The 23,947-nt window shown below is 36.2% G+C and overlaps 2 protein-coding genes and 1 long non-coding RNA gene across 3 annotated transcripts; 2 read left to right on the forward strand and 1 right to left on the reverse strand.

Moving 5' to 3' along the window:
• LOC109719343 (S-adenosylmethionine synthase 5) lies at window positions 1,931-5,072 on the forward strand. Its single transcript, XM_020245948.1, has 3 exons — window positions 1,931-2,028; window positions 3,051-3,592; window positions 4,084-5,072. The coding sequence occupies exons 2-3, from the start codon at window positions 3,077-3,079 to the stop codon at window positions 4,750-4,752; spliced, it is 1,185 nt and encodes a 394-aa protein (XP_020101537.1). The 5' UTR covers window positions 1,931-2,028; window positions 3,051-3,076; the 3' UTR covers window positions 4,753-5,072.
• On the forward strand, window positions 9,988-19,660 carry LOC109719342 (ABC transporter G family member 41-like). The gene is made up of 23 exons (XM_020245947.1): window positions 9,988-10,481; window positions 10,552-10,675; window positions 10,901-10,986; window positions 11,142-11,226; window positions 11,794-11,953; window positions 12,055-12,131; window positions 12,601-12,654; window positions 12,744-12,834; window positions 13,213-13,514; window positions 13,587-13,868; window positions 13,954-14,428; window positions 14,510-14,613; window positions 14,904-15,057; window positions 15,142-15,279; window positions 15,368-15,441; window positions 15,745-16,077; window positions 16,207-16,497; window positions 16,657-16,740; window positions 17,458-17,591; window positions 17,729-17,956; window positions 18,377-18,548; window positions 18,745-18,999; window positions 19,174-19,660. Exons 1-23 carry the CDS (start codon window positions 10,093-10,095, stop codon window positions 19,438-19,440), a joined length of 4,359 nt encoding a protein of 1,452 aa, XP_020101536.1. The 5' UTR covers window positions 9,988-10,092; the 3' UTR covers window positions 19,441-19,660.
• LOC109719344 lies at window positions 10,392-20,562 on the reverse strand. The gene is made up of 6 exons (XR_002218661.1): window positions 20,464-20,562; window positions 16,919-17,089; window positions 12,046-12,121; window positions 11,888-11,982; window positions 10,595-10,655; window positions 10,392-10,452 (listed from the first exon to the last, which is right to left on the reverse strand). It is a non-coding gene; the product is annotated as an uncharacterized LOC109719344 (long non-coding RNA).

Raw genomic sequence — 23,947 nt, forward strand, 5'->3', positions numbered from 1 at the left:
AAATGAGAAAGTGTGAAATCATAGGGTTGGTATTTGAAGTTTTTTCAAAAAAATAATAACAATATCATTATTTTAAGAAATAAGGGATTAATAATCAAGCAAAATAATCAAGTTATCATGACTTATTTTATTAAAAAAAAATTTAATATATTTTTATTATTTTTAAAAATATTTTCAATATAAATTATAAGAAATTGACGGAATAGTGACGGAAGCTTGAAGGAGAGAAGCTAAATATATTAACTTAAAATTCTGAGGAAGCTAATATAAATTTTTAAAAATTAGAAAATAAAAATAAAAAATACGAAGTATTTACAAGAAGATTTTTTACATTTTAATCTTATCTGAAATCTTATCCCTACTTACTCTCACAGTCTCTTAAATTAATATATATAATATACTATAGTATATATATATATGAGTGCGGCTAGTATGTTATGGAACGCATGGAGGCCTCCGTGCTTCTAAGTTGTTTTTAATATTGGGACTTTCGAATCGACGATCGCTCGTTAGACTTGATCTAGAGTATTGAAGTACCTAGAAAATAAGTTTTGCAATTTTCGATATCATTTGCCTAGCGATCGAAGGCCTCAAAATCAATGGCTGAAAAATAAAAATCTCACAAAATGTGATGATATGACATTAAAAATTTAGATCAAGATATTGATCTTATTTTATATATAAAAAGATTTTCTAATTAAAATTCACGTGATTTGGATATTTCTACACCGTTAAACTTGTACCGGCTCACCACGGCCATTAAAATTTTTAATTTGAGCCGCTCTCTCTCTCTTTCCTTTATATATATATATATATATACACACAATATCACTGTACATATTTCCTTTAATTTTCTTAAATATAAATCTATTTCAATTTTCTTAAAAAATATTTATTTATTTTTAGTTAAAATACATGTAGGTTTAGTTTTGTATTGAGTCTATCTGATATTATTAGATAAAATAGAGTTAGGATAAATGCATACAGGAAATATACTTCTGCGTTTTCAGATAAAATAGTAGAAATATATCGTAAAAGCACTCATCGTGATACGAAACTTAATATTATATACAAAAATAAATAAATATTTTTTTATTGTATTTTTTTATTAGTGTCTTAACGACATTTTTTCAGAATCCCATACAATCCACATACTGCAGGGGATTGATTATTTTGTTGGATTTCATTGTCGTGGGTCTGTCTAGTCTGTGGCAATCGATGCGACAAGTACTTTTAACACAGCTTCTTATCATATTCTATTTATTTATAAAAAAAATTTTTTTTTAGAGAAACTTCAAAACCCTCCGTTTTCATATTTCTCAATTTATTACCTTATAGTTTTAAAGTGTACCAATTTATCTCCATGTGGTTTTATTTTTGTTTTTCGACAATTTTCTTTTAATATGTTCAAATTATATACAAAAAATTTTAGATACCTACTTAATTTATCTAATATTTATTTAGTAATCTTTAATTTAACTTTCTCATTGATTTAAAAAAAAAGAAAATATGATAAAAAAAACCATAGGAAGGCAAATTGATACACATTAAACATAAGATACTAAGTGAGAAAGTACGAAGCCACATGAGATTTTTGTATTTTTTTTTAAATATATATATATATATATATATATATTATATATATATATATAATATGAATAAATTTATAATAAATATCTAACCGTACCGGCTATAGCCGTAAAACCTACTCCCCTCACACACACGTACCAAAAAAAAAAAAAAAAAAAAAAAAAAAAAAAAAAAAACCAAAGCGAACCAAATTGCGGGTGCCTCTCCGCCACCCAACACCCCCACCCGCCCCAACCAAAACTCGAAAACGATCCAGATCGCGTCCCACGCCCCACCGAATGAGACTCCATCCCCACCGTCCGATCCAATTCCCGTCCCCGTTGCGCGCCTATAAATAGGGCTCGGGAGACGCAGCATGGAGATCGAGCAAGAGCGGGGTCGACGACGAAGCCGAAGACGAATTAAAGGGGAACGGGAGAGCTAGGGTTACGGTTTCAGGTAATGAAATTTTGGGGTGTTTTAAATTAGTTTTTATCGATTTTGTTTGGAATGGGAGTCGATTTGGCTTTTAAAATGGGATCGGAGAGTGTTCCCGTGCTTTAGGGCTCAGATCTAAGGATTTGGATCGAAACTTCGTGCTATTTTATGTGTAGATCTGTGTGGATCGAAACTTCGTGCTATTTTTTTGTGTAGATCTGGTTTCATACTGTGATTTATGTGATTTTTTTTTTTTTTTGATGTTGCTTACTTTCGATTAGATCGAAATGAGTGTTTAGTGGCTCCGTGACGCGTGTTTAGGGTTCGGATCTGGATGTTTTGTTCAAAGTTTTCCATGTTCTATTTGCTTTTGAAAATCCTAGCTACTAGTGCTCGATCTAAGCATTTCTTAGCATTGACGGCAATGATCGAGCATCAGATCTTGTAAATTTGGTAGAAGATTAAACTTACTACTAATTCGTTATGTAAAAATCTTTCTTTTGTTCTAATTCCTGCCCCTAATTTTTCTCCAAATTGCAATGATACATCATCTCTTCTTTTCCCCCCGTTTTCTAGTGTGAAATGTATGAATTATCCCTGTACTATTCCACTAGTGAGACTTGGTCCCTGCACAGTAGTTTTTTGTCTCTAGTAGTGAAAAGAAAGTTTTTTTTTTTGTAATACTAAATGATCATTTTGTATCTTCATGTATATAATAATAATGATAATAATGATTTGTTTATTTCAGTTTAACTTCAAATTGGATTATAATGCATTCTGTAGTAAATAGATCTTTTTATATGTAAAAATTTTGGAATTGAAGCATTTGAGAAGCATAATTAATGTAAAAATTTAGGAACTGAAGTATTTGAGAAGTATAATTAATGTACAAAAATTTAGGAAATGAAGTGTTTGAGTGAAGAGTACAAGGATCTAGTTACGAATTCTGGATAGAACAGTGACTACTTTAACATCTTACCCTGTAAATTATCCAGTTGTGCTGATCTACACATTCATTCATTCATTCATTCCTGTTGCTTCAGGTTTTTTTTTTTTGAGAATTAAAGCAATGGAGGACACGTTTTTGTTCACATCGGAGTCGGTGAACGAGGGCCACCCCGACAAACTATGCGATCAGATCTCCGACGCTGTCCTGGACGCGTGCCTGGCGCAGGACCCCGACAGCAAGGTGGCCTGCGAGACCTGCACCAAGACCAACATGGTCATGGTCTTCGGCGAGATCACCACCAAGGCGGACGTCGACTATGAGAAGATTGTCCGCGACACGTGCCGCGCGATCGGGTTCACCTCCGACGACGTCGGCCTCGACGCCGACCGCTGCCGCGTCCTCGTCAACATCGAGCAGCAGTCCCCCGACATTGCCCAGGGGGTCCATGGCCACTTCACCAAGCGCCCTGAGGAGATTGGGGCCGGCGACCAGGGACACATGTTTGGGTACGCCACTGACGAGACCCCCGAATTTATGCCCCTTAGCCACGTCCTCGCCACCAAGCTCGGCGCCCGCCTCACCGAGGTCCGCAAGAACGGCACCTGCTCCTGGCTTCGCCCCGACGGCAAGACCCAGGTGAGCAGAGTTCTTAAAAGTTTTGATTTCACTAGCTAACCTTTCTATATATTTTGCTGATTTCAATGCCTCGGCATCAAGTTCTGTCAAAACTTAGTGATTTGTGTTCCGAAATTTGTAGAAGATTCGGCCAAACAGATCAAGATTTGGTCAAAAAAGTTGCAAATTCTGACTAAAAATACTGAAATAAAGAAAATGGATAGGTAGTTTCTGAAAATTGGAAACTCTCGAGTTTAGGTCGAGATTTGTACTATTTTTGATCTGTTTTATATTCAGTATGGCTTCATGTGTGTTAGTCTGATTTAGACCATCAGCCCGGAAATAGTATTTGGAATCAATAAAACGATATCAAATGATTAGAAGTTTGAAAAAGATTCGAACTCTAGACCTCCTGATTTGTTATCATCTGAAACAATCATTTTTTTTTTCTCGCTGTAATCTTAATCCAAGTATTGAATGGCGCTGTATCGATGATTTGTATTCTAATCCAGGTCACCGTTGAGTACCGCAACGATGGCGGCGCCATGGTCCCCGTCCGTGTCCACACCGTGCTCATCTCCACCCAGCACGACGAGACCGTCACCAACGACGAGATTGCCGCCGACCTCAAGGAGCACGTCATCAAGCCCGTGATCCCGGAGAAGTACCTCGACGAGAAGACCATCTTCCACCTCAACCCATCGGGCCGCTTCGTCATCGGCGGACCCCACGGCGATGCAGGGCTCACCGGCCGCAAGATCATCATCGACACCTATGGCGGGTGGGGCGCCCACGGCGGCGGCGCCTTCTCGGGCAAGGACCCCACCAAGGTGGACAGGAGCGGGGCCTACATCGTCCGCCAGGCCGCGAAGAGCATCGTGGCCAATGGGCTCGCGAGGCGGTGCCTGGTCCAGGTGTCGTACGCGATCGGCGTGCCCGAGCCGCTCTCGGTGTTCGTGGACACCTACGGCACGGGGAAGATCCCCGACAAGGAGATCCTCAAGGTTGTGAAGGAGAGCTTCGACTTCAGGCCGGGGATGATCACCATCAATCTCGATCTGAAGAGGGGCGGGAACGGCAGGTTCTTGAAGACGGCGGCCTACGGGCATTTCGGGAGGGACGACCCCGACTTCACCTGGGAGGCGGTGAAGCCCCTCAAGTGGGAGAAGCCCGCGGCATAAACAAGCATTATTCCGCTTCTTCGTCCCGTCGCCCGTCGTCCGTCGTAGCCTCAATAACTGCTTGGATTGCTAGTGCTTCCGCTATTTAAAACTCCGTTCTTGTTCTTCGATACGTGGTCTCATCTCGTCGTCGCTGCCTCTAAAACCGATTGTGGTTGAATCATAAGGGAGGGTTTGAATTCTTTGTTGTTGTCTGAAAAAAAAAAAAGAAGAAAGAGATTGGGGAAGATGAAGGGGAAGAAGGATTTGGAGGATGTAATGTTTGAGCAATTTGATTAAATTAGTGAAATGAAACTATTGTTTGTCTCTGTTTCCTTCCATTTATCATCTCCCCTCTTGTGTAGTGTAGTGTAGTGCTTGTACAGGCAATCTCTGTTCCCTTACTTTCATTTATAAGCAGGTTAGTATATAGCATGGGCCCTTTGCATGCAAACAAATCTTCATGTCCAAAACAAGTAACATGGGCCCTTTGCATGCTCTACAGTTATGGGCATGCATTCAAAGAGACTCACATGGGGTATAATGTGACACTGAATCCCTTCCAATGATATTATTATTATTATTATTATTTGGGAAAACTTTAAAAATCCCTCTGTGGTTTCGCACTTTTTCATTTTAGTATCCTGTGGTTTAAAGTATATCAAGTTAGTACTCTGTGGTTTCTCACTTTATCACTTTAGTACCCTGTGTTTTAAAGTGTATCAAGTTAGTACTCTATGGTTTTATTTTTGTATCAAGTTAATACCTTGTGGTTTTATTTTTGTATCAAGTTAGTACTCTGTGATTTTTAAACCACAGAGTACTAAAGTGATAAAGTGCGAAACCACATGGTACTAACTTGATACACTTTAAACCACAGGGTATTAAAGTGAAAAAGTACAAAACCACGTGATGTTAGCTTGATACGCTTTAAACCACAGGGTACTAAAATAAAAAAGTACGAAATCATATGGTGGGTTTTTTAAGTTTTCCCTTATTATTTTATTAAAAGACTGATTTGAGTGTCTTTATCCTCGGCCATTCCCTCTTGACTCGTGCTGATGAGAATTTTATTCCAAGAGAAATACTTTTGAGTTTTTTGAATTCTATTTTTGTTTTAAGCAATAACATGTTCCTTTTTAAAAAATTTTAAGGAAATAAAATAATTTTTTAGAGCTCAAATTGCAATAAAAAGAAAAATTGAGATTGAGGCCCAAAGATAAAAACTCTAATTTAGCATTTGTAACTCTACTATATATATAAAAAAAGAATTATGTGCCACCAGATATGTCCTCTACAAATTGTATATTATAGAAAGAATTGCCAAATATTTGATGAACAAAATATGAGAAGCTTTTGCTATGATTAGAACAGAAAAGTAGTTTCCATGCTCCCTAATTATAGGCTCCAATTGCTGTAGCAAGAGACCGCTTATTAAGGTAATTTTAATTAGAATTTTGTTAGGACTATAACTGAACTTAAATATTTTGAGCCGATAGTTTTGAGCCAATGAATTATTCCTACTAGAAGGTCGGGTCGTTACAGAATCATCAAAGAGTACAAAGTTGCGAATCATCGTGTGTTTAATGGTTTGTTTGGTGCTGCAGAGCATCTTTTTCGTTTTCTTTTTTTGTAGAACCACAAATACTATATCTTAACTTATTGTGATATGCACAAATATCATTTACAGAAAGAAATGGAACAAATGTAATGTTTTTTAATCCTACATTCTCACTGTATATAAGGAGATTAAATGAGATCATGAGTCTGATGAGGTTTTATCAAGAGACCTCTTGCTTTATTACCACATGAAAATAGTATAAAACAATAGTTTTTTTCAAGAACTTTAGTTTTCAAAAAATACTTGCCTTTTAATAATTATATTCAGCAGAATTTTCTAAAAAATTTTAACCCCCTTTTGCGGTAAAGCTTATTCTAGCAGCTTTACTAAACTAATATTTTTGAAGAAGCTCCAGCAAAATCAAACAGATTCTTATTAAATATTAAAAATGAAACTAGATTGTCATCCTTTTCCCAAGTCTAATTGAATCATGACTTAAAATCTATCCCAATCATGAGTCTTATCATAGCATTACTTTCCATAATTCATGTTTCAAAAATCCTTAACATCCCATCACTGTAATATCCACAAAAACTTGCTGGTGTTTTGGGGTGTGATTAATTACTTTCTCACTCTTATCTTTCTTTCCTATTTAGGAAGAGCCTTTTATCTCTAAAAGTTGGTGGAATGGATTACACTAATTTGTTTTTCCTAATTATCTTAACTTGTTGATAATTGAGTTATAAAATAAACATTTTTATATTAGTATCGCTGTGATACCACTTGTAGAAAATGATATTTGTACTTATGCCAATTTTTGTAACAAGTGAGCGGTACGAAATGATATTTGCAATGATACTAGTTTTCGGAAGCAATGATTATTATAATACTAGTTGTAGAACTCTTGTAGGATAACTACTACAATTTATTCAAAAGTAAGGCTACATGTATGCGATAGTATTTAATTTTCTAATAAATTGTTGATGTATTGGTACCGATATTATAGAGTATTATTGCTTTAGATAAGGACAGCAAATAAATATTTTGCTGATTGTTTTTCCAATAAAGAAATAATTGCTTGATTCATTTTTCATAAAATTAAGAAAAAAAAACCTTTTCTAGAAAAATTATTTTTTTTGAAAAGCAAACAAATGAAAAATATCATACACTCCCTTGGGAGTGAAAATTGATTATTGTAACTATATAATTACAATAACAACATGTGATAGCAATTACTACATCTACAAGTATTTTATTCAAGGGTAAAATTTTGTTAGTATATTCTTTTTGCATGATTGAGAGTTATGATTAATAAATATTGAGTTAGATGGTTGGTTAAAATGAATTAATATTTTTATTGAACTTAAAGAAAAAAAAAAAAGCACAAACTTGTGGGAAATGACAACTTAGTTGACTTGGAATTAAGTAATATATATTTGGTAAGCTGGATTGGTGAATGTAATGCATTAGCATCTCCTTCTGATGATCCCCCCGCCCCCCCCCCCCCCCGCCCCCCCCCCCCCAAAAAAAGGAAAAAAAATATTATTACTCAATCTATAAAAATGTTTGCATATTTATACACCACATAAAACAAGATATAATAAGAAAAAAAAAATTGAATGCAAAAAAATTAGCACATGTGACATTAGACAAAGTCAAACTTCTAGAAGCTTCAATGGCATCTAGATCAGAGATGTCACGGGTCGGATTCGGGGTGGGTTTTTAAAAACCCGAATCCGAACCGACTCCAAACTGAGACCCGAATCGAACTTGAACCTAAACCGACGGATTTTAAAAATCCATATCCAAACCCGAACGCGACAAAAAATCCGAAACCGAACCGACCGAACCGAAATTTGAACCGAAATAATTATTCTTTTTTCAATATGCAAAATATATTATATTAAATCTAAATTTTTAAAATACAAATTTAATATAACATCAATTATATTATATATATATATATAATATATATATATATATTATATATATATTAATTAATATATATATAATACAAAATAAATTCGGGTTCGGGTTCGGGTCGGGTACAATCAAAATCCATATCCGAATCCATATCCGTCGGGTTTCTATTTTTGATATTCATATCTGAATCCATATCCATATCCATCGGATATATCCGTTTCATTTGGGTTCGGGTTCGGATAAAATTTTGGGTATCCATATCCATTGACATTCCTAATCTAGATTTAGAGATTTTCAAAAAAATAAATGTAAAAATGTATGAAGAGCACCTCAACTTTAGGCTATTTTGAAATAGGGCACTCAACTTTACCTAATTTAAAAAAAAAAATAAAAAGAAGGCATTGATTAGAAAAGATAAACTTGTCAAATCATTAATATCCCAATGATAAAGACAAAAATTTTATAGACACCGTGCCCAAACAATTTGTTTGGGCACGGTGCCCAGCATCCGCACCCTCAAAAAAAAAAAAAAAATTGGTGGGCTCGGTTTTTAGAAAGAGAGAGAAAGAAAGGGGGGAGGGAGGGTGCGGATGGGCGCCGCTGCACACGCGGCGTCCATCTGGGCACCGTGCCCAAACAAATTGTTTAGGCACGGTGCCTATAAAATTTTTGTCCCAATGATAAGGCATTGAGTAGGAATCAAGACGTATTAGTTTGGTTCCTAGAAAAAGTACATTAAAAAGGTTTTTAAGAAAAATAAAAAAATTTTCATTTTTTTTTTTTTGGGTAGTTTTTCATCCTTTTGGTTACAAAAAAAATTAGTTATTTTTTTGAAATCTTTTTTTTTTTTTTCAAAATTCATAAAAAACTAGCATTTTTGTTTTCCTAAATGAAAATTCGAAAACGAAAATATTATTTTTTCATAAAATTTGGAAAAAAAAAGTTTTCCAAGAAAGTTAATTTCTCTTGGAACCAAATAGACGAAAAACTGTAAAAAAAAATTTTCTATATAAAAAAAAAAAATTTTCAAAATTTTTTTTGATAATTTTTCTGGAAACCAAACAAGTCCAAAGCGTCAGGAGTCCAGTTCCTCCTAAAAAAGAAAAAAAGAGATAAAGTTAAGGGGCCTAATTCAAAAAATGGCTATAGTTGAGGGGTTCTTGATACATTTTTACCATAAAATAAAAGAAATTTAGTTGTATCAAGGGATCTTGTCCATTCACATGCTCTACCTAATTAGGCATAGTTAACAAGAATTTAAAAAATAGAGTAGAAGTCAACTGGGACTTCACTAACCATTCAAATAATTAACACCATTTACAAATATTTTACTCCAAAAAAAATATTCATAAATGAAAAAAATAAAGTAATCAAAGCATTTAACAACATGAGAGTTAACCATTACGCAACTCTTATTATAATCATTGTGTTCCAAATACATTGAAACTCTCATCGAAAGATCTATCACAACATAAGTTTTTAGTCGTACAGAAGGTAATTCATATTATCAGAACACTTTTTGTTATTCATAATATAATGTATCTGCTTTGTCAGTATTAAAAAGATATGTTATAATATCATCACGCATACGCACGATTAGAATTTTGGCTTAAGATGGAGGTCAAACTAATTGGTGCGGAACTTAATCTTTGCAAATAAAATAGCTTCTGCGATGTCGGGAACTTGTTGTTTATTGCTTCTCCATCAAGCAGATGTGTGTCTTAAACCGAAAGATTCAACGCCGAGCAGCATATTATCTCATGGTCGATGACGCAGTGCCTTTCGTCAGAAAGAAGGATTGAGAATGAGAATGTTTTATATGCGCCAACCATCTAACTGTTTGATTTGCTGAGAAGCTGAAAGTTATTCTGAAAAGAATGGCTCACATAGGAAGCAGAAATGAGCCTGAATCCTTTACCGTCGAGCTGGAGGAAGCGAGGAGGAGCATGGAGTCATCATTTCGAGCCGCTGCTGCGAGCTTCAGGAGAAGCTTCAGCAGTGCCAGAAGGGAGGGTGATGATGATGACGAATACGAGCTGAAATGGGCGGCGATCGAACGGCTAGACACCCTCGACAGACTAAGGACGTCGTTGTTTGATCATCCGATAGATGCAATAGATGGCGATGGAGAAAAAAAGGAGAAGAGAGCGACCGACGTTACCAAGTTAGGAGCCCTGGAACGGCGGTTGTTCATCGAGAATCTCATCAAGCACATCGAGAACGACAACCTCCGGTTGCTGCAGAAGCAAAGAGAAAGAATTGACAGGTCAAAATCGGATCGCAAACTCTCGTTTTTACGAGGAATTGGAAATAATTTTCATGGTGGTTTTCTGCAGAGTGAATGTACAATTGCCGACAATAGAGGTGCGATACGAAAACCTGTGTGTCGAAGCCGATTGTGAGGTAGTTCAGGGGAAGCCCCTACCCACCCTATGGAACACTGCCCAAAGTGCTGTTTTGGTAAGCAGATACTTGCATAGCTCATTGATAAGTAGAGATATAGATGTGGAGATTCTAAAGGCATGCACAAGTTCATTCATTATACTAATCAGATAGAGCTTTTAAAGATTCTGGAAAGCACAAGCTGAAAAGCGAAGAACTATTTTAGAAGTGTCATTCAGGCCAATCTTTTAACTAGGATCATATTTATATGTAATGAAACTAATGCGAGTTTTCATGGAGCAGGATCTTTTCAGAATGACGGGCTTAAATCGTCAAGAAGCCAAAATCAGAATACTGAAAGATGTCACTGGAATCATCAAGCCATCGAGGTAAGCACTTCTGGTTAAAGATTTGGATTTTATCTTCAGTTCTAATAAGCTTTAGCTATCATCAATTTATTTTGTCAAAAGCCATGCTTATTGCAAAATCAAATTATTAGCAGGGTTTTATCACTAAGTGTAGGTATTTTTAAAACTCATTGCAGGATTACTCTTTTACTAGGACCTCCGGGCTGCGGGAAGACCACACTCTTGCTTGCGCTTAGCGGAAAACTAGACAAATCTCTCAAGGTATGTAAATTGAATACAAATACTAAAAACGCCGTTCTCCAGTAGCTAAAGCTTTTGGCAAACAATGACTGTTTCACATGTTTTAACATGGTATAAAAAACATGAGGTCTTGAGTTCGAGTCCCACTCCTTGCTTTATTGAATTTCCTCCGATTTAATTCAGTTTTATGGCTGGGGCATATCTAAAAGTCTCGAACTCAAACGTGAGGAGTGTTGAATATAAATATTAGAAACACTATCATCTGGTAGCTTAAACTTTTGGAGAACGACAACACAATACGTAAAAAGTTGGGTGAACTTGTAATTCCTTTATAAGTTGTTCATGCGAGAGACATCACTTATAGTCCTTCAAAAAGCTAGAAGATCACAAGAATTAGCAAATTCCCTGACACTAAAACCTTGTAATCATTCAGGTATCATCACAACATTGTTTTAATCAGATTATAATGCAACCACACAACTATTAAAGCAATCTTCTATTATCGTAGTAGTTTCTGCAAATGATTTTCAGCATAAAAGGTTAGAGAGTTTCAATACTTGATCACTCATTGTGAAGATTTTGATGTAGGTAACTGGAGAAATTCATTACAATGGATTCAGATTGGACGAGTTCGTACCTGAGAAAACATCAGCTTACATAAGTCAATATGACCTGCATATACCTGAGATGACGGTAAGGGAGACATTGGACTTCTCTGCGAGATTCCAAGGTGTTGGTAGCAGAGCAGGTAGGAACACACCACACATCTGTTCAAAGCTGTATTGCGGCTGTTAATTAGTATCTATTCAAGCGAGTTACTGAGAATTTGTGATTGCAAACCTTATGAAGAAATTATGAAGGAAGTGATTCGAAGGGAGAAGGAGGCTGGAATTGTTCCGGATCCTGACATAGACACCTACATGAAGGTTATATCATTTCTTCTATTCTTTACTATTTTCCTAATTTAACGAAGGTTCTTGCACTTCACAATCATAAGAAACATCAGATTCATAAACCAGAGCGACCAAAAAGCAAGCATACATGGTCTACCGATATCTCGAGGATACATAAGTAAAAGCTCCATTTTAAAATTGTTTGCTAGAATAAGGATTTAAGTGCCGTGGCACAGATACGTATTGAGCACGGTATGGCACGATGCGTTTTGTGCTGTGCCGATGCGTGCCGGACACAAAAGTGAATGTTGAGCTGTGCCGTCAGCATGGAGGTTATATCATGCTAATATCTTGTTGGCACTGCATGATACAATGGGCACAGCCCGTATCGATGGACATTTAACACTTTAGCTAGAACACAATAGTTTACAGTTTACATTCATCAAACAAGCACAAACCTGCATGTTTACCAATATCTTGAGGATTGAATTCATTATGACAGGCAATATCTGTGGAAGGACTAGAAAGAAGTCTACAAACAGAGTATGTAATGAAGGTAATTTTCTGAGGGTTGCAAGAACTGACCTAATGAATGCATCAAATAATGCTTTTATCCTTACATCAATAACTGTGCTTATTTATTAGATCATGGGGCTAGATATATGCGCGGACACAATGATAGGGGATGCCATGAGAAGAGGCATTTCAGGTGGTGAGAAGAAAAGATTAACCACAGGTACTTTGAAATAACTGCACACATCAAGGTTACATGATTTCTTTGTACTTTAGGCGAATTTTCAACTTTAAGGACCAAATTGCCGACAATAAAATGGCCGCAATGCACGGATTTGAAGATCGATTCACTGTTCGGATTCTGAACCACAGTTGCATACTTTTGAAATCGTGTGCTGTGGGTCAAGTAGTTGATGCACTGTTTGGTCCTAAAAGTTGCAAAGCAGGCTAAAGTCGCAAAAAGAAAAAAGAAAAAAGCATCATGATTTGCAAGTGCAACAGTAACTTACAGAAAATTCCATTTCCCTTAAGGTGAGCTCAAATTCCAATCATCAAGCTTACTTGGCAAGTTATTAAGCATTCGATCATTCGTTTTTGGTAGGCGAGATGATTGTAGGACCAACAAAAGCACTTTTCATGGATGAAATATCAACCGGCTTGGACAGCTCTACTACCTTTCAAATTGTCTCTTGCCTTCGACAATTGACTCACATCACGGAATCCACTGTGCTGGTTTCACTTCTTCAGCCTGCACCGGAGACTTATGACCTTTTCGACGACGTGATCTTAATGGCAGAAGGGAAGATTGTATATCACGGGCCTCGAACTGATATTTTGAACTACTTTGAGGTTTGCGGTTTCAAATGCCCGGAAAGAAAAGGAGCGGCCGACTTTCTCCAAGAGGTGTTTACAAATTCAGTTTTGCAGATTAGCCCTTAAAATTCACTCCAAATATCTAATTCTGATATTGTTCAGGTATTGTCCAGAAAAGATCAAAAGCAGTATTGGAACCGGCCAGACGAAAACTACGGTTACGTTACCGTCGACCAATTTTGTGAAAAATTCAAGGGACATCAAGCTGGACAAAGTCTAACTGAAGAGCTATCAAAACCTTATGACAAGTCCAAATGCCCTAAAAATTCTCTTTCCTTCAGTATCTATTCCCTATCAAAATGGGAGCTACTTAAAGCCTGTGTGGCCCGAGAAGTACTACTAATGAAGAGAAACTCATTCATCTACATATTCAAGGCAGTTCAGGTAGATCCCTACACATTTTTTCACTCCGTATTTCTTGCAGTGATGAAGTTAATGGACAAAATGATTGACTACTTGTTTATTGCAGCTCGGGATTCTTGCGATGATTACAGGAACTGTGTTTCTACGTACGCATATGGGGGTTGATACACTTCATTCGAATTATTATATGGGCTCACTCTTCTACGCGCTTCTTTTACTAATGGTAAACGGTTTCCCGGAACTAGCCATGACAGTTTCTAGACTCCCGGTCTTTTACAAGCAAAGAGACTTCTACTTCTATCCGGCTTGGGCTTATGCTATTCCGGCTACAATTCTAAAAATTCCGGTTTCTATAGTGGAGTCGATCATTTGGACGTCGATTACTTACTACTTAATTGGCTATAGTCCACAAGCATCAAGGTTCTTCCGCCAACTTCTACTGCTGTTCTTTGTCCATGTTATGTCACTGTCCCTTTTCCGGGTTGTAGCCTCATACTTTCAGACTGTGGTGGCATCCACACTCGGCGGTACCTTCGCTTTGCTATTGATCCTCCTATTTGGGGGCTTCCTTCTCCCACGACGTAAGCGACTTGTTAGTTTTAGACATTTTATTTGCTACAGAAAGTTAACATACTATATAACACGCGCTTTTCCTTTTGCAGCCTCTATACCAAGTTGGTTAAAATGGGGATTCTGGACTTCGCCATTGACATACACCGAAATAGGCTTAGCTGTAAATGAGTTTCTAGCGCCACGATGGCAAAAGGTGAATTTGACACTCTCTATCTTCCATCGAGTGCTTATTTGGCCCGACTTCTGGTGTAGCTTCTTTTCTTCAGAAAGTAGGAGGTTTTTAGGAACCGGGCGTTTGATTGCCCAAGAAGCCCCAATTTGGCTCTTTCAATCTACTGTAGCAAAAAAATGTAAAACAAGATTCAAATGAAAGAGCTATTATTGCTTCTTCTAACAGCTCTACTTAAAGCCGGCAAAGCTGACCCTAAAAGAACAAAAGTAGTCTAATTATTCCTTATCTTCCAATAATCTTCTGTTTTGCAGTTGTTACCGTCGAACATAACCATCGGAAAACAAGTACTGATAACCCGAGGGCTCAACTACAGCGGCTACTATTACTGGATAGCGATCGGAGCATTATTTGGATTTGTTGTGTTGTTCAACATAGGATTTACTCTCTCCTTAACTTTCAAAAGACGTAAGTTTTCTTCTGAGAAATCTATATATCACTCAGATACAAACACACAGTACGGCTTTCCAACACGTAAATTTTATGTCTCAGCTCTCGGAGCTTCGCGGGCTATCATCTCTCGAGAAAAGCTTTCTCAACTACAAGGAAAAGATGTCGGCACGAAAAAACACTCTACGGATAATACCACCAACTTATCCACAACAAGATCAACAGAACCTAAAACAACTGGTCAGAAAACTCTGTCCTGACTCCTGAGTTCCAAAAATAAAAAAGAAAAAGAGGATTTTACCTAATAATATTGTGGTTGTTCGTGTAGGAAAAATGGTCTTGCCTTTTATTCCCCTCACAGTAGCATTCAAGGATGTGAACTACTATGTTGATACTCCTGCAGTAAGTATACTTAAAAGTGATAATACACATATATGATTGGATGAATACCCCGCAAAATTTACCTTTTTACATTTATCACTGCAAAATATGAACCTTAATATATGCTCTTCAGAAACTCAGTTTCTTACATATATACCCTTTTACTTGCTAAAATGTCCCTCAAACAAAAATTGTTCGAAGAAATATTAACTTGTGAGAAACAGTACTTTTACATAGATGATTTTGTGTAGCTCATAACAGTGTCATACACTTCTCAAATCGGTGGTAAGTTCGCGTGATAAGAAGCAATATTTTATTTTGCAGGAAATGAGAGAACAAGGCTTTACAGAAAAAAGGCTCCAACTGCTACATAACATAACAGGTGCTTTCCAGCCGGGAGTGCTTACGGCATTAATGGGCGTGACCGGGGCTGGGAAAACCACGCTGTTGGATGTTCTTTCCGGTAGAAAAACCGGCGGGGTTATCGAAGGAGACATAAGAATTGGAGGATATCCTAAGGTACAGAAAACTTTTGCGAGAATTTCTGGTTACTGTGAACAGACCGATATACACTCGCCACAAATTACAGTCGAAGAATCCGTAGCCTATTCAGCTTGGCTGCGACTCCCGCCAGAAATCGACTCAAAAACAAGACACGTGAGTAATCTCAGAAAAAGAGACTAAGTTCAGTGCATCAAATATATGATAATCTCAGTTATTATCTCAGTGATCAATGGTGTAGTGAACCCCAATAAAGTACGCTAACTGCTACATTGTGATTACCAGGAATTCGTCAATGAAGTCCTTGAGACGATTGAGCTTGATGGAATCAGAGACGCATTGGTCGGGCTACCGGGGATTAATGGTCTGTCCACAGAGCAAAGGAAGAGACTAACGATCGCAGTCGAGCTCGTTTCTAATCCGTCGGTCATCTTTATGGATGAACCGACATCAGGTCTAGATGCGAGGGCGGCCGCCATCGTTATGCGTGCGGTGAAAAATGTTGCTGAAACGGGAAGGACGGTGGTCTGCACCATCCACCAACCGAGCATCGACATATTCGAAGCATTTGATGAGGTAATACAAAGAAATTGTTCTTCAATGAACGGAGATAAACTACCGAAGAGAAGCAAAATTAGGATCTACCTAACTAAATATATAATCTTCGATATATCTGGTTAAGCTTTTATCATGAAAGAACTTCTAATGAAATGCCTAAATTCGATTTTCTTGCAGCTGATTTTAATGAAAAGAGGAGGAGAACTGATCTACGCCGGACCACTAGGTCGGCATTCGTGTAAAGTGATTGAATATTTTGAGGTGAAGTCTCTAACAAGTATGAGTGCCTTTTCCATTCTAATCAGACAATAGTAACTAATCCTATGGGAGAAAAGTGTAGAACGATCCAAATTCATCAAAGCAAAATTAGTTGAAAACACTTATCAGATAATATAAACTGAGACGCAGAAAATCGATGACAACTTGAGAGAAACTTTACCAGAAAATAGGTGTCTCCCGGAGCAGCTTTTGGTACTTAATAGAAGATTCCTGTTACTTTAAACGGAGAGCAACTTCAAAACATCAGGCGTTTGGAGCCGTCGTCAGAAAATGCGCTTAAAAATTCAGTTGTTAACCTCGAAGAACATAGTCTAGCTACAAACTGTATTATCTGAAAAAAAAAATCAGTGTTATAATCAAGCAAATTATGTCTACTAGAATGAAAATTAGTGAAAGAACACAATGACAGTTTGGAGGTTTAGTAGAAATAACACCTACAAATAATAAGATAATCGTGAAGAAATATTATAAAATACGAACGCAAAAAAGGGGGAAAAAAGGGAAAGGGAAGCATTCATGTCAGATTATGCCTTTGCATCCAAATTATTTGTTCTTCACTGATTAAAGTAAGCCGGAGGGCCAAATTGAAAATTGGAACCATAATCCAAGCCTGCACAATTGTTACAAACAATGTTCATAAAGATTACTTCACTATGAACAATACTCAGAAAAGTAGCTTTACTGTCTTTTATTTTGCAGGGAATCTCTGGAGTGCCGAAAATCAGAAATAGTTACAATCCCGCGACTTGGATGCTGGATGTTACCACTACATCATTCGAGAATCAACTGGGAGTAGATTTTGCAAAAATTTATAAGGAATCATCTCTTTACAAGTGAGTGCTATCACAATCATAATGCTTTTAGTTTCCATAACAAGTTTTCTCTGTAGGTATACAAGCGCGCGCCACAAATACAATATATAATAATAAATGTATTGCGATGCATGTTGCAAACAACTTTCTAACTGCAGAGAAAATATGGCTCTGGTCGAGCGGTTAAGCATGCCATCAGCAGATTCAAAGCAACTAAGTTTTCCAACGCGCTTTGCTCAAAATTTCTGGGTACAGTTCAAAGCTTGCTTGTGGAAGCAATATTTGTCATACTGGAGAAGCCCTTCGTACAACTCAGTGCGGATAACATTTGTACTCGTGTCCTCGATAGTATTTGCAGTGTTGTTCCAGAATCACGCAAATAACATGTAAGTTCTCACCTATTTCAAGCATTAAGTTCTCACATTTGAACTTAAACAGCGCAACTTTATGCCTAAGATCACATTTTATGAGAATGTGGTCTGAAACTGACTAAAAAGCTCTCTCCTTAGACCAACTATCAAGATTTTCGTCAGCCTAAAAGCTCCAAAGCAAGCAGGCATGTCGACGGCAAGAAATGCACCACAATCAATCGAATTTGTAGTAACTCTTTAAATTTCGGTTTCTGCAAATCATTTAGCCCCAAAATGTATGCACAACTGAAAAAACATCGACAGAAACAGAAGAATGAAAGAAAAGAAATTTCATATGTTTGAAGTAGGGCATTTAACAATTCACTACAAATTCTCAAGCATAAAACCCTCTATGTTTATGGTTCTAGCAATTCCACGACACATTTCTGTTTGCAGAAATAACCAGCAAGATTTGTTCAATATCTTGGGGTATATGTATGCTGGCACTATCTTCACCGGCATAAACTGCTGTTCATCTGTCATACCTTTCGTCGCAATTGAGCGCACTGTTGTATACAGAGAAAATTTTGCGGGAATGTACTCTCCGTGGGCATATTCATTTGCGCAGGTTCGATAATGTCAACGTTACTATTTCTACATGAAAAACTTGCATTAGCTACAAATCTAGTCCTCAAGTTTACCTCAATTTCAACTACATCAATCAAGAATGAAACTTCAGGAACTAAATTTGAAAACTAATTGAAGAAGTATTATTTCCTAAATGCTGATAATCGCAGTAGTATTTTTCTCAATGCCTTCTCCAGGTGGTCATCGAGTTCCCTTACGTATTCGGGCTCGTAGTCCTGTTCATGATCATCACATATCCAGCTATCGGGTTCACGTGGACAGCGTCCAAGTTCTTGTGGTTCTTTTACATCATGTTCTGCACACTGCTCTACTTCATTTACCTCGGAATGATGCTGACGTCGTTAACGCCAAATGTACAAGTGGCCTCCATATTAGCATCCGTCTTCTACACCTTACTGAACCTCTTCTCAGGCTTCATTGTACCGAGACCCGTAAGTATCCAATTCACCATCTCTCACTTAAAAAAAGAAAAAAACACGAAAACAAACTAGAGACATTTACATAAACATATGTTGAGGTAAAGAGATGGTTATGTACATATGAAGGGAATATGCGACAAGCCAAATTTTATGTTGGTACATATTTGCTTTGATCCATCCATGCAGGAAATTCCAAAGTGGTGGATTTGGCTATATTACATCTGCCCCACATCGTGGACGCTGGACGGCCTCTTCTCCTCGCAGTACGGAGATGTCGACAAAGAGGTTACGGTGTTCGAAGAAACACAACTGATATCTTCATTCATAGAAAGCTACTTCGAATTCCACCACGACCGTTTGTGGTCGGTGGCCATTGTTCTCCTTGCCTTCCCCTTAGTCTTTGCTACTCTCTTCGCTTATTTCATCGGAAAACTCAATTTCCAGAGGAGATGAAGCGGGGGAAGTATTTCAATTTGCGATTGTAAAGTTTAAGTAATACCTACAATTTGAAGACTTACAGAAAAGATGTACAATTTGGAATACAGGGAGTGCTTTTCTCTTTCTACACAACACAATGTGCATCTTTTGCTGATTAAGAGAATAACATTCTACTATGAAGTGTCAAACTAAGCAAAAGTTTGAATGAATGATTATGGAAAATTATCAAAAGTTACTATTGTGAACAGTTCAATTCTCTCAAAGATGAAGAAGAGAATATACTCTGTATTAACTGATAGCAAAGTGAAACTTAACTTTGCCATTTCATTTATATGACTTGAGGCGATTTTGATTAGAATGGTTCCTTTTCAAAACCTTTCAGGCACTTCCAACTATCTTAGAGTTTGTTTGACACTGCTATAGGATATAGTGTTGTTTGATGAAGTGCTGTGCAAGCAGTGCTTTTAGAAAAGAGAAACTCTGCCTTAAGACTACCTTCGCCATATCATATATGATTATCTTTCAAAACTATTCAGACACTTCCTACTATCTTCGGGTCCATTTGGTGCTGCTGTAGGATGTAATGCTGTTTGATGAACTGTTGTGTGAATAGTGCTTTCAGAAAGAACTCTACAGCAAAATTAGGAGCATTAAATTAGAGCTTCTGCTTTTGAGCATCAAAATCTCATTTTCTAATTCCTACTGCAATGATAGTATCAAACTACTCTGTTTCGCTAAAATGCTCTACTGAATATGACTATTGCTTAAAGCAGAAGCAGAAGTGAGGCCAAACAGACACTTAGATTTATTATACTCTAATAACATATTGCATACAAAATTATTAACATTTTCATCCTCACAATGTTCCTAATATCAAACATTTAGCATTTTCAACAAGAAAATAAGCCTAAAATTGCTGTAAAAAAAAAAAAAAAAAAAACTTTTCTGTAACTAGCCATGTTAAAAGGAATGAAAGAAACAATTTTGCCAGATCAAAAAAGGAAAAAGAAAAAGAAAAATTGAGTGAAGAGATCATACACGAATCAAAATCCATACTTAATGGAGAATCCAATGTGGGTCTCCGAAGAGATCGAACTGGGGAGGCGGAGAGAGTTGGGGTTCGGAGTTAGGGTTAGGGCACCCAAAAGATAAAAAAAAAAAGAGGCGGGAATATGTAGGTTTGTTTAGTTGGAAAAAGATACTATTTTGTGATAAATTTCCTTGCAGGGGGTTTTATGTAAAAATGCTCGGCGACTCAAGAGTGTAGTGTTGTTGGATAAAGTATGCGATAGAACTAGTGATTTTAAAAAAAAAGTATTATATAAAAAAAATTTGAATAAATTTTCTTCGTGGCAAAAGTCGATGCGATATTGAAATATTAATATACCTGAAATTTGAAGTGATATATAATGGGTTGAAACAGACAGAAACTTTAATGTGAAATTTTATGGATAGATTCGCCGAAAAGATGCTAATGTGTGTTTTTCAAAAAGCTCTACTGTGATATCACTTCTGTAATATCTTTTGTGGGCGCGAACAAATCCTTAACTAATTGGGCTTACTGGCCATTACCCAAGCTCACTTATATGGCCTTTGTTAGCAACATTAACAAAGAGTATGTTTCTGATAAACGCAATATCAACTTTATTGAATCTAGTCAAATCCGCGCACTAAATGGTGGTCATATTCAACAAATCTATGCATCAAATTCAAAATAGTCTTTTGAAAATGGTATTGTGGTCCATAGAAATTGATCAAAAAAAGAAATAACTTATCTATGGGGAATTAGATAGAGTGAGCTCATCACTTTCCATGATCTCTATCATGGAGGATTAACTACATTCTCCTAATAGCATGAATTATTTAATCCCCATCTAAACCTTTTTCTTATTCTCTTCTTTTATAAAGAGAGTCTCCACCCCTACATAGTCTAAGGTGTAGTGTAGTTCCTTTTATTCTTATCTACACCTCACATCACTTTTTTTTGTACTTAAATTATTCTCCCCAATCTCTACCAATTTGCATGCATGCATGCATGCATATATCCATTCCTACTTACTTTTTTTATTTTATTTTATTATTATTTTTTTTTTGTGTGTGTGCCTATGGATGCATCTTTGACATATGTGGCTCTAAATACTTTTTGAAGCCTTACTCACTAAGCTATAGATGTTTCAATTTCACTCTCACTTGTCTAGATAAATTAACTTGATTTTTGATTCTTGTATTTATAATTAAGTTTTTAAAATTATTATATATAACTCATATTTATGCCAATAACAATTGCCAAGTGTTAGAGTAAATATTGCCGCATCACTATTATATCATATCAATGGTTCAACATTACATATTCAAAATTCTGTCACACATTTATCTTGAGATGTTTCGATGGACTGCAAACGGTTTTTTTTTTTTTTTTGAGAGAGAGATAGGTAGCACGCTACCCGCTTCACTTATTTCATTTAAAAATAAACTTAGCTAGAAATATGAATCAACTAGGGTTCGAACTTGGGACCTCGGGTACCAACCACCAAGCCCTTTGCCACTTGCTTTAGGGACAATCGGTTGCAAATGGTTTATTGGCTTAAAAAGACTTGGGATAAGAAAATAAAACTTGGAATGTACTGACATATATAGTGAGTGCTTAGGACTGATTCAGATATTATATTACTCAAAAAATTATCCAATAGGAAATTGTCCACCAATAATCTTAAAAAACATTTTGGTTTAAATTTTATTTTCTTGTTTGAACAAAAAAAATCTTTTTTTTTCTCTGTCTTTTTTTCTTTACCTAATAAATTGTTTTTTTTAAAAAAAATATCTTATCTTGATTCTTGTCTTAGTCATAGTTCCAATAAACTTGATACCATATAAAAGAGGTTTCAATAAAGTGATCATCTTTAATTCATTTTTTTTCTTTTTTGATATTTAATGTAATCAATTCAAATGGACACGATTCCCTTATTTATGCGTGCATGACCAAATAGAAGAGATATATTTAATTAATTATTAAATCATCCTCAAAAGAAAAAAAATGAATTAAAGATGATCACTTTATTGAAACCTCTTTTATATGGTATCAAGTTTATTGGAACTATGACTAAGACAAGAATCAAGATANTGTAATCAATTCAAATGGACACGATTCCCTTATTTATGCGTGCATGACCAAATAGAAGAGATATATTTAATTAATTATTAAATCATCCTCAAAAGTTTTAATTTAATTTATCCTCAAGATTTTAGTAATTTTCCTTTCAAATTAAATGGCAGGTTCATGATTTCTAATTTAAAAATCCAAGCTAGAAAAAAAAAAAAGACTTTTTGAAATTTACTAGGAGTTAAAGTTCTTTTACACAAATAAACCAAATGAAGACAACATTTGTAATTGACAAAATACAATATGATTTATTGGCTTAATTTATTAAAAAAAAGGTGTCAGAGATTAATTACTATGACCCAAGATTGTTTTTTCTGGAATGATCTTGGATTATTACTATTTATGTTCTGTATATATATTTTTTTCTTAGAAAACTCAGAATTTATAGAGGGAGTACGTTTAATAATTTTAAGGCCCCTTTGGTCTTGGGATTATCTAACATTATTGGGCGAAAAGGAGTTGGAGAAAAAATATATAGAGATATGCTTGTGTTTTTCGGTGGAACTCCAGAAAGTATATCGTAATCGAATCGGTACGATTTGTGTAATGTAATATTTTTTTTACAAAAATAATTAATTTTTTTTTGTTATTATACTTTTTTTACTATAGATAACGTATCTGTCTGTAATTCCAAACGAAGTTTTAGAAGGTGAAGGTCATTGATCCAAAAAGCCTAAGCTCATGTAACTATCTCAAAATTCTCTCCCTCCCTCTCTCTCTCTCTCTCTCTCTCTCACACACACACACACACACACAACTGCTACTTTACACATTATGTTGCTAATGACTAGTGAGACATGAAAGTTTGAGGGTGAATCCTTTGAAAAGTAAATAAAGTGAAGCACACAACTCATGCATTATCAATCCATATTATCTCTACATGCATCCTCAAAATTCTCTCTCTCTCTCTCTTACACACACACACACACATCACACACACACACAAATGCTACTTTACACATAATGTTGTTAATGACTAATGAGACATGAATGTTTTAGGATGAATCCTTTGAAAAGCAAAAGAAGTGAAGCACACAACTCATGCATTATCAATCCAAAATTCCCTCCCCTCTTTTCCAGGTGGGGGAGGCACATGCATGTGTAAAGGACTACACTTTTTCTCTTCAACCCCACCCCCCACCACCACCCCCCACCACTTGGTTTCTCTCAAATCAAAACATCTCCATTTTGGTGCACCTCTCATCTTGTTGAAGAAGCCANCCTCTAGAATATCCCTGAATACATACAAATATAAATTTACAATTGTTCTATCTTGTACCAGAATATCCCCTGTTCTCGGTAACAATAAAAGTTGTTATTTAAAATTTAGTTTTCCAACCAAACACAGCCGTAAGTTATCGC

This window comes from Ananas comosus, linkage group 13 (assembly GCF_001540865.1).
Source record: "Ananas comosus cultivar F153 linkage group 13, ASM154086v1, whole genome shotgun sequence".
NCBI classification, from domain to species: domain Eukaryota; kingdom Viridiplantae; phylum Streptophyta; class Magnoliopsida; order Poales; family Bromeliaceae; genus Ananas; species Ananas comosus.

What these genes read in the sequence shown, in the direction of transcription:
- LOC109719342 (XM_020245947.1), top strand. Translation starts at nt 10,093, where the DNA reads ATGGCTCACATAGGAAGCAGAAATGAGCCTGAATCCTTTACCGTCGAG. An exon ending in AACTAGACAAATCTCTCAAG is followed by an intron (nt 11,227 to 11,793) that starts GTATGTAAATTG and finishes ATTTTGATGTAG; the next exon opens with GTAACTGGAGAAATTCATTA. An exon ending in TAGCGCCACGATGGCAAAAG is followed by an intron (nt 14,614 to 14,903) that starts GTGAATTTGACA and finishes TCTGTTTTGCAG; the next exon opens with TTGTTACCGTCGAACATAAC.
- LOC109719343 (XM_020245948.1), top strand. Translation starts at nt 3,077, where the DNA reads ATGGAGGACACGTTTTTGTTCACATCGGAGTCGGTGAACGAGGGCCAC. An exon ending in GCCCCGACGGCAAGACCCAG is followed by an intron (nt 3,593 to 4,083) that starts GTGAGCAGAGTT and finishes ATTCTAATCCAG; the next exon opens with GTCACCGTTGAGTACCGCAA.